At 33.4% G+C, this 11,099-nt stretch overlaps 2 protein-coding genes across 2 annotated transcripts; one reads left to right on the top strand and one right to left on the bottom strand.

Annotated features, from left to right (window-relative positions):
* Positions 1 to 1,002: 1,002 nt before the first annotated feature.
* Positions 1,003 to 2,225, top strand: LOC123668101 (myb/SANT-like DNA-binding domain-containing protein 3). Its single transcript, XM_045601895.1, has 4 exons — positions 1,003 to 1,192; positions 1,532 to 1,730; positions 1,831 to 1,959; positions 2,098 to 2,225. The coding sequence occupies exons 1-4, from the start codon at positions 1,007 to 1,009 to the stop codon at positions 2,223 to 2,225; spliced, it is 642 nt and encodes a 213-aa protein (XP_045457851.1). The 5' UTR covers positions 1,003 to 1,006.
* Positions 2,226 to 2,348: 123 nt separating this feature from the next.
* Positions 2,349 to 3,455, bottom strand: LOC123668100 (putative nuclease HARBI1). The gene has a single exon (XM_045601894.1). The coding sequence runs from the start codon at positions 3,453 to 3,455 to the stop codon at positions 2,349 to 2,351; it is 1,107 nt and encodes a 368-aa protein (XP_045457850.1).
* Between the last annotated feature and the right edge of the window lie 7,644 nt (positions 3,456 to 11,099).

Raw genomic sequence — 11,099 nt, 5'->3', positions numbered from 1 at the left:
AAGTTCTCCTACGATGAATACGTTCAAAAATTACATTACAAACAAACTATCGTGGTGACGATGTTTGTATGTAACGATGTAGTGATTTACTATACACAACACAATTATCATATCGGAGCGTGTTTCTTTCGCGTCGTGATACTGAATTAAACTTCGAGTTGACTAGCCCTTAGAAGTATAACCCTGCTTTCTACTTCAGGGGCAGTGAGTGAGATTACCGCCCGAGTCTATAATGAATTTTTGTATGTTTCTATTGTTGCGTTCTTAGAAAAAGACATGTTCGATTAAAGCTACAAAACAATTTTTTATGTCTTAAAGAAAAAAATAGTTGCGGTTGAAATCACGTACACGTGTTTTTGTCAACGTAGTTACATATTTTTACTAAGCTATTTTAATATAGATACCATAACACGCACACACGCGAAAACCTTATCACGAAAACATTAACACGCAAAAACTATCGACAAAGACGCACACCACTACTCACCCGTATAATTCTAACCCTCGTATCTATAATCGAGTCATTACTAGTTTCTAAGTAATTACTTAACTAAGCAATTACTTGAGAAAACTCTGAATGAGCTAAGAAACATATTTTATAGTCAAGTACTCTTCATTACTAACTTGAGAAAAGTAATAAGTAATACTTTCGACTTAAGGTTATGTTAAATTTGGCAACAATGCTGTCTTACGTTCCGTATTTAATTTCAATTGTAAAATATATGTTAATTATGAACTTAAAACTGCACACAACACACACATAACATTACAAATGATAATCATTTAGTTTTAATGATTTTAGTACATTTTTTAATTTATCAGATGCTAGAAAATAAAAAAAATCAAGTTTCTTTCATTACAAGTTTGTGTGAAATGAAACGCTCATGAGTGTCAGTCATGTCCAATGAACATTGGTTTATTGTAATTCATTAAAATTGTTGGTTGTTTGTTGTATTGAATTTGATTATTACTTGTTCAGTAAAAATTAGTACTTCGTCCTAAGAAAATGAGTGATATTGAGAGGAAAAAACCTTTCTCGTCACTAGAAAAGGATTTATTTTTAAATATCATTCAAAAATATGATGAGATATTGTCGTGCAAAAAAACTAACGCAATCAGTGCTCTTAAAAAGAAGAATTGCTGGGAGAATATAAGGAATGAATTTAATTCATCTCCAATCGTCACTCAAAAAGTAAGTACCACCTTATGATTGTAATTTATAATAACATTTATACAAGCTCTTTTTACATTGCTAAAATACCACGGCTCTTATTAAAGTAATCGTCGATCCCGGCTTCTGCCATTTCTGTATTTTTTCCAATATCATAGGTAATAGTAACATTAGTCTGGCTGCTCTGGTTTCCTTTAATTTATAAATACAATACTTATCCATAGTATATTACATTTAAGGTTATATATGAGATCAATTCTTTTCACCTTTTCATTAGCTAAAACAGTAATCCATAGTTTAATTTATTAATTTGTTTACATTATATGTCCTTAATAACTAATATTGTGTTTTTTATTACAGGCAGCCACGAAACAACTTCTTAAGCTGTGGTATAATATGAAAGCCAAGGCTAGAGAAGCTAAAACCAAAGAAAACGTAAGGTTCATGACTGGTGGAGGCCCATTAGTGGATGATATGAATCCCATAGATGCAAAAGTCATGGATATTGATAAGAATATTTTGACGAATGTACAAGTGGATGTGGACAGTGACATAAATGGTATTTATAGTTATACATTTATGATTATTGCTTTAACATAGATTGTGTTAAAATATATTGTGATTGAAATTAAATTAATCTTATTTAATTCTATTAATAGGTTCATTGGTGAAACTTGGGGATGAAAACGATGAAGCATGGAGCAAGAACACCAATTGTTATGCGGACATTCCCGATTTACCTGATAAAACAATAGAAATGACCTTAAAAGAAAGTACATCTACACCGAGTACATCTACACAGTGCATATCAGAGGAAAATTTAAAAAAACATAGTGAACTCTTCACAATGAAAACCCCATTGAAAAAAAGTAGTTTTGGGGAGAAATATATAAATAAAATTGATTTATTAAAAATAAAATTATTAGAAGAGCAATTACAACACCAGCAAGAAATGCACAAAGAAGATTTAAAAATAAAAATAATGGAAAGGGAACATAAGGAAAAAATTTGGGCTATAGAATTAAAAATTAAAGAGAGACAATTGTTAGAATAAGGCTTTAATAAAAAATTAAGTACACAATGGTTTTTCTCTTGTTGTAATTTAAAATTTATTATTATTATTTTTATTATTATTTTTTTTTATTATTTACTAAACAGTTCTTTTTTAAGTTTTTTTTTATGTGAAATCTCGTGTAATAATATTAGCCCGAAGAACCATGCCATCACTTGTTCCAAGGGTAGTTGCTGTGCTAGATATCGTCTCTATGTTTGTTTGCATTTCTAAATCATCAATGGGGTCATTTGTTTCTATAGCTATATTATGCAAGACCGCACAAGCTATTATAATGTTAGCCGTGTTTCTTAGTTTTGTAGCCATACCTCTTTGTAAACATGGAAACCTCCGCTTCCATACCCCAAATAATCGCTCAATTGTGTTTCGAGTCTTGATTTGCGCCTTGTTGTATCTTTCTTCAGCTGGACTTGAAGGATTAGATATTGGAGTAAGTAAATGTTTTGTGCATGAGTAACCTGCATCGGCAACTAACGTACCTTGAATTTCATTATTCTGTAATTTGACATTTAACATGGAATTTCGAAAAATGCGACTATCATGAGTGCTTCCAGCCCAACGTACGACTATATCAAATATTTGCAAATATGGGCCTCCTACAACTTGAACATTCAAAGAAAAGTAACCTTTTCTATTGCGGTATTGTTCGGTGTGTTCTATTCCTCGGGGTTTGGATATCTTTATATGGGTGCAATCCAATGCTCCAATAATATTCTTCAGTCCACCATATCTTCCTATACGTCCGATAGATTCAAAGTCATCCTGCACTCTTTTTAACTCTCTTTCTGACCTTGGAAATTTGATGAATCTATGCATTTGATGAGCTAATGAGCGACTTACTTTTTGTACAATATTGCAAACTGTTGATTGGGATATATGTATGAGGTCTCCACTTACGGTTTGGAAGTTACCTGTAGCATAAAACCTTAATGCTGTAAGGAGTTGACATTCTGGGGAGATAGGAAGACCTCTTTGTGTTTCATAGCGAATGTTATCGATAATCATTGGTAATATTACATTCATAACGACATTTTTTCCAAAACGAAATCTCTTCTTAAAATCTGATTCTGTATACTCATGAAGGGGGTCTCTATCGCGAAAATAAATTTTGTATACTCGGGGTTCAATTACACGAATACTATTTTCGACTTCTTCCAATGGATCAGCAGTTACATTATCCAAACTTGCAAATAAAGTATCTATTTGTTCCATTATGATACGAATTCTGTTTTATTTTCCACAACACAACGTAAATAATACCACAGACCGAGAGACAGTTAATGAAATAACCTAAAAATGTACTAAAATTGCATTGGCTGAGCACTGTACGTTACTTAAGTAGTGAAATTGACGACTATTACTTGGCCAAGTATTCTTACTTTTGACAGTTCTTACTTCATTCAAATTCTTGTTTATAGTATAAAAACGACTACTTAAGTAACGACTTTTACTCAAGTAATTACTTTGACTCGACCATAGATACAGGGGTAAGAGCCCTCACAACCTTTGCTTCGCCTCGTTCGCCTGTCTCTTTCTTTTTGCCCGTGTTAACACAAAGGGGACCCCGTTAAAGAGTATCGCGTAAACGTGACGGTATCATGCATTTCACGTTAAACCCGCTAAAAGGGAGGGTACTTGTGAAAAATCTCAGGTAACGCGACGCTTAACTGGTGCATGTCCTTTGGAGACGTGCAACAGGTTTTTTTTTCGTGCCTTTTCGTGTCAAAGGCTACATACATGTCGTATTTTAAATATTTTTGAAATCCAAAACAAGAATTAATGACTAAAATAGTACGTCTATAATAATCTATGTAGTTACTTAATGATTATATTAACCGACTTCAAAAAAGGAGGAGGTTACTCAATTCGACCGTATATAATATATATATTTTTTATGTATGTTTGGGGATTAACTTCGTCTTTTATGAACCGATTTTGATAATTCTTTTTTTGTTGGAAAGGAGATATCCCTGATGTGGTACCATGATAAGGAAACTAGGATCTGATGATGGAATTCCAGAGAAATCGAGAGAAACTCGAAAGTCCGCACAACTTTTTACTGGGTGTACCGATTTTGATGATTTTTAATTTAATCGAAAGCCGATGTTTATCATGTGGTCACATTTAAATTTCATCGAGATCTGATTAAAACTTTTGGAGTAATGTTTGAAAATGCGTATTTACTTGACTAATTTTTCGTCTACCTACGTTGTATTACTTGTCGATATAATTGAAGTCTGCCTGCAAACACCATTTTGCCTGCAAACACAAGTATTATCATTTTGTGACTTTTCATCACTTTCAACATTTTTAACCGACTTCCAAAAAAGGAGGAGGTTCTCAATTCGACTGTTTTTTTTTTTTTTTTTTATGTATGTTACATCAGAACTTTTGATCGTGTGGACCAATTTCGACAAATTTTATTTTAATCGAAAGGTGGTGTGTGCCAATTGGTCCCATTTAAATTTATTTGAGATCTAACTACTACTTTTCGAGTTACATCTAATAATGCGTTTTTACTTGACGCTTTTTTCGTCGACCTACGTTGTATTATACCACATAACTTTCTACTGGATGTACCGATTTTGATAATTCTTTTTTTATTGGAAAGGAGATATCCCTAGTTTTGTACCATGATAAGGAAACCAGGATCTGATCATGGGATCCCAGAGAAATCGAGGGAATCTCTTGAAAATCCGCAATAACTTTTTACTGGGTGTACCGATTTTGATAATTCTTTTTTTGTTGGAAAGAAGATATCCCTAGATTAGTACCATGATAAGGAAACCAGGATCTGATGATGGGATCCCAGAGAAATCGAGAGAACTTCTTGAAAATCCGCAATAACTTTTTACTGGGTGTACCGATTTTGATAATTTTTAATTTAATCGATAGCTGATGTTTGTCATGTGGTCATATATAAATTTTATTGAGATCTGATAACTACTTTTTGAGAATCTTTGATAACGCGTAGTTACTTGACTATTTTTGCGTCGATCTACGTTGTATTACTCGTCGATGTAATTGAAGTCGGTTTTTTTTTTCGTTTGCGAGCAAACACAATTATTTTATGGCATTTCCTGCGTTTTCATTACAAATTTGATAATAAAGAAATAGAAATAGGAAAAAAAAAAGAAATAAATAAAAAAGTGTGTATAATTAATTCACACTCGTCAGAAGTGAAACTTCTGAAAAGTGTGAGAAAACAAGAGATTTTTTCACCGAGAACATAAAATACTCTGTAATAAATTCTATCTCATTCTCTCCTATCTATAATATATATAAACGCGAAAGGTCATTCATCACGAAATCTCCGAAACTATAACACCTACAAACTTGAAATTTGGCAAGTAGGCTCCTTATAGGACGTAGACACCCGCTAAGAACGGATTTTACGAAACTCAACCCCTAAGGGGGTAAAATGGGGGTTGGAAGTTTGTATGAGAGTCCCATGTTTTTGACGTAAGAGACTTGAAATTTAAAATGTAAGCTCTATAGATAGATGGTGAAAAGGTGTCCAAATAATGTATCTTTAGAAATCAACCCCTTTTTGGGTTAAAACGGGGGATAGTAGGTCGGCTCACTGATCACGAAATCTCCGAAACTATAACAGTTACAAACTTGAAATTTGGCAGAAAGGCTCCTTATAGGGCGTAGACATCCGCTAAGAACAAATTTTACAAAATTCGACCCTTAAGGGGGTAAAAAGGGGGTTGGAAGTTTGTATGAAAGTCCCATGTTTTTGAAGTAAGGGACTTGAAATTTAAAATGTATACCTTATAGATGATGAGAAGGTGTTCAAATAATGAATCTTTAGAAATCAACTCCCTTTTGGGGTTAAAACGGGGGATGGTAGGTTTACTCACTCATCACGAAATCTCCGAAACTATACCACCTACAAACTTGAAATTTGGCAGATAGGCTTCTTATAGGGCGTACACATTCGCTAAGAACGGGCTTTACAAAACTCGACCCCTAAGGGGGTAAAACGTGGTTTGGAAGTTTGTATGAAAGTCCTATGTTTTTGAAGTAAGAAACTTGAAATTTAAAATGTATGCTCTATAAATGGTGAGAAGGTTTCCAAATAATGTATATTTAGAAATCAACTCCCTTTTGGGGTTAAAACGGGGGATGGTAGGTTGATTCACTCATCACGAAATCTCCGAAACTATAATACCTACAAACTTGAAATTTGGCAGGTACGTTTCTTATAGGGCGTATACATTTGCTAAGAACGAATTTTATGAAACTCTACCCCTAAGGGGATAAAACGGGGGTTGGAAGTTTGTATGAAAGTCCTATGTTTTGGAGGAAGAGACTTGAAATTTAAAATGTATGCTCTATAGATAGTGAGAAGGTGTTTAAATAATGTATCTTTAGAAATCAACTCCCTTTTGAGGTTAAAACGGGGGATGGTAGGTTGACTTACTCATCACGAAATCTCCGAAACTATAACAGCTACAAATTTGAAAATTGGCAAGTAGGTTCCTTATAGGGCGTAAATATCCGCTGAGAATGAATTTTACAAAACTCGATCCCTAAGAGGGTAAAACGGAGGTTGGTAGTTTGTATGAAAGACCTATGTTTTTGAAGTAAGAGACTTGCAATTTAAAATCGATACTCTATAGATGATGAGAAGGTGTCCAAATAATGTATCTTTAGAAATCAACTCCCTTTTGGGGTTAAAACGGGGGATGGTAGGTTGACTCACACATCACGAAATTTCCGAAACTATAACAGCTACAAACTTGAAATTTTGCAGATAGGTTCCTTATTGGGCGTAAACATCCGCTGAGAACGGATTTTACGAAACTCGATCCATAAGGGGATAAAACGGGGGTTGGAAGTTTATATGAAAGTCATATGTTATTAAGGTAAGAGACTTGAAATTTAAAATGTATGCTCTATCGATGGCGAGGAAGTGTCCAAATAATACATCGTAATCTATATATATAAAAGAGAAAGGTCACTGATTGACATCACGAGAACTCAAAAACCGCTGGATGGTCCATCCATCCAAGATGGACAAAGATGAAATTTGGCAGGGAGGTAGATTATAGTTAGTAGACATCCGCTAAGAACGGATTTTGCGATATTCCATCGCTAAGGGGGTTTAATTGGGGTTGATAGTTTGTATGAAACATATACAGTAGCAACAAGTTCGCCTGATAGGTTATTCATACTGCAGCCTGAAAATAAAACTAAAAATGTGGTGTATAGAGAGGTTTTATAAAAATAACTATTAAATTATACTAAATTGTGCCTTTGAAAAAGTTACTCAGAGTGATAAGCATTTCAAGTGACTGAAATAAAAAAATAATTTGCGTTAAGCATCTTAATAGTAATGCATATCTTCATAACCACGCGGACGTAGTCGCGGGCAACAGTTAGTGTATTATAAAACAAAGTTCCCAAAAGCGTATGTGACCGATTCCCTCAAAATCTACTTAACGGATTTTCATGCGGTTTCACAAATGGAGAGAGGGCTTCAAGAGGAAGGTTTACGGAACGGCAAAGCCGATTTTGATGAGAGTTTCACTGGAAGTTTGCCGGGAAAACTTTGTGACACACTGATTTCAACGCGGGCGAAGCCGCGGGCACAGCTAGTACATGTATATGATTGTTACTTTATCGTGACGCATTTTCGTTTCATCGAGTTTAAACAAAAAAAAAAGAAATATAAATTAACAAATAAAATTTAAAACCTACAAGAAAATAAACACTTAGTATTTTTTTCGAAAAAAAATTCAAATTCAAATGTATTTTCTTGATACAATGGGCAACATTAATTTCAAGAGGGTCTGACTTAACGAAATCAGAAGTAGCTGCACTCAGAACTAAGAATAAATATTAAATGACGATTCAAAAAGTACTTAAGTTATTTAAGTCAGGTATTTATCACTTTTATTCTTGGAATAAAGTGTTCATTGCTTTTTTTTTAAATTCGACATATATAAAATAAACCACAAATTTGTTATAAGTTTTCATAGAGACAACGCTTCACTGAATAATTGTATTTGCTCGCAAACGAAAAAAAAACCGACTTCAATTACATCGACAAGTAATACAACGTAAGTAGACGAAAAAAATTAACAAACGCTCTAGTCGTCACTACGATTTTCGAGGGTTTCCCTCGATTTCTCTGGGATCCCATCATCAGATCCTGGTTTCCTTATAATGGTACCATAAAAAAAAGAATTATGAAAATAGGTTCTTAAACGACGAAGTTATCCCCGTAACGTAAGTATCCGTATATATATATATATATATATATATATATATATATATATATATATATATATATATATATATATATATATATATAATGTATTCAAAATATATAAGATATTAAAATCAATTAAAATTGTAAAGATTCAAAATATTATATATTCAAAATTGTAAAGATTTTCAGCGTGCACATCGCTTTAATACCGTACGCCGCTTAATTTAATAATTAAACGCCGGTAAATTTCAATAATTACTAAAATTATTATTTACAGTAAAATATAAAAGTCCCATTAATTGGAAATTTAGTTTTTGTGAAGGTTCACCAAACCACCTATTAGTATACTTTTTATATAAATTGTAAGTACTTGTTAAAAACTCGATCATATGTCTTACACAAAATACAGTAATTTAATTGTGTATGGCCAATCAACCTATATAATCTAAAAGAGTATGTTCTAAATGCTATAATCACAGGTACTAAATATAGATACTGGATCTAAAATTCCATCTCCAGCGAAACAGAATTAACACAACTAAATAATGCAAGAATCTAGACTTCGAGGCAGAATTTCAGGTAAATTTTTAGTCTAACGCATTACACAATACGTGGAATCTAAATGGAATCTTGAAGTATAGCGCTCTCTGGTCTGGAAAAATGTATCTTTCAGCGGCGTACGGTATTAAAGCGATGTGCACGCTGAAATCTTTACAATTTTGAATATTTCTCGTATTAAGAACGTTTTCTTATCTGTATCAATTTTACAGTTTCTATTTCGTAATATTATATATATATAAGTATATATGTATATGTATATATACTGGCTGACTCCGCAAACGTTTCTTTGCCATATATGTTATTAACCCGCTTAATCCCCCCCCCCCTTATAACTTAGGGGTATGAAAAATAGATGTTTGCCGATTCTCAAATCTACCCGATATAGCCCACAAAATTTTATTAAAATCGGTCGAGCCGTTTCGGAGGAATTCAATGTTTAACACCATGACACGAGAATTTTATATATTAGAGAAGATATATATATATATATATATATATATATATATATATATGTATTAATAAGGAATAATTATTCAGCCGTTAACATCCCATTATAGGCCTCATTCTCCGTGTAGGTGAAGGGTGCAAGCTTAATAGATCACGGTATTCAACTGCAGTTTGGCAGATTAATAATAATTAATAAGTATAGGTATGAATAATAAACACACATATATATACATATGACATCGCATGTCAGTCTGTTCTACAATTTAAAGGTTACGAGATCAAAAGTATCGAGAAGTAATAAATAAGGTTGCCATTTAAAAAGAAAGTGAACCAGATCGAAATATCACTTAACTTACTGTTAATTTCCTTAAAGTTCAAGCGTTTAACTTTCACGAAAACATATGAAATTTACATGCACAATATTTTATTTACTCCAGTCAATCCGGTTCAAACCAGATCTGAGACTGCAACACCATTACCATGGCTAAAATCGTATAAGGCTTAACCCTAACCCTAGCGCTTTAGTGGTCAGTCAGTCAGTTCAGCCTATCGCAGTCCACTACTGGATCTAGGCCTCCGCAATCCTCATCCAGCCTCCACCGGCAATCTCACGAAAACCGTCGGCCCAGCAGGCTGGAGGAAGTCCCACACTGCATTTGCCAAAACGCGGTCTCCACTCCAGGACACGTCTGCTCCAGCGGTCATCGGTCCTGCGACACAGGTGACCAACCTTCTTCTAACACTTCAAATTCTGTGTGGCCACCAACATATGGTTACTTTCGTTCTACCGCGGAAAGTATCTTTCTGATCATATCTTTGAGAGAGACCCCAAGCATAGTCCGTTCCATGGGACATTGGGCGACTTGAAACTTATGGACTACTATTATTTTTCATTTCGAACTGCTGTTTATTGATATAGTTTACAGGCTTCCAACTTCCAGAGGCAAGCAAGTAACCATAAACGTAAGTAAAATCACACTAATAATCTTATATATAATAATACTAATTATTATATATACTCTATTTCACAATATATTGAAGAAACTCTAAAACTATATAGGTATATATTATAACATTTTATAATAATATCAAACTTATTCCGCCTGTTATATTTACCAGCCTATTTGACATTGTCCAACTTTTGTATTATTTTCGCTCTATTTAAAACTTGAAGGTCGACCAAACTTACTGAAGGATCAGTCACAAAAGTCAAACTAGGTGAAATTGAACGGAACGTATATCTTTTAATAACAATACTTATTACTTATAAGACCGATTATGATGCAACTTTTATAACTCGTCGAGATAAAGTGGCGAATATCGTACATTTAATGGCATCCTCCGACTCGTATCAAAGATCGTAAAAATGTATTAAGACCGTAAAAATATCGTAATACCCAAATATATGCCAGTATGTGTAGTGATTTGGTACAGTGGACTACGAGTATTATGATTGATAATATTCTTATTGAAATCAATTTTAGTCGACTTAAAAAAAGGAAGAGGTTCTTAATCCGATTGTATTTTTAAAGCGTAGTAGTTAAGTGTCTTATAGGTTTTGATTAGGTACATACCGATTTTAATTGATAGCTGGTGCTTGTCGGTCCCATTTAAATTTAATCGTT

The sequence above is a fragment of the Melitaea cinxia genome, chromosome 30 (genome assembly GCF_905220565.1).
Source record: "Melitaea cinxia chromosome 30, ilMelCinx1.1, whole genome shotgun sequence".
NCBI classification, from domain to species: Eukaryota; Metazoa; Arthropoda; class Insecta; order Lepidoptera; family Nymphalidae; genus Melitaea; species Melitaea cinxia.
Note: the sequence above shows the minus strand (reverse complement) of the source record. Positions and strands in the feature narration are given on the sequence as shown.

Excerpts from the sequence above, each read along its gene's own strand:
- LOC123668101 (XM_045601895.1), top strand. The coding sequence starts at position 1,007 with ATGAGTGATATTGAGAGGAAAAAACCTTTCTCGTCACTAGAAAAGGAT. Across the intron at positions 1,193-1,531 it reads CTCCAATCGTCACTCAAAAA|GCAGCCACGAAACAACTTCT; the intron begins GTAAGTACCACC and ends TTTTTATTACAG. Across the intron at positions 1,960-2,097 it reads AGAAAGTACATCTACACCGA|AAGAGCAATTACAACACCAG; the intron begins GTACATCTACAC and ends TAAAATTATTAG.
- LOC123668100 (XM_045601894.1), bottom strand. The coding sequence starts at position 3,455 with ATGGAACAAATAGATACTTTATTTGCAAGTTTGGATAATGTAACTGCT.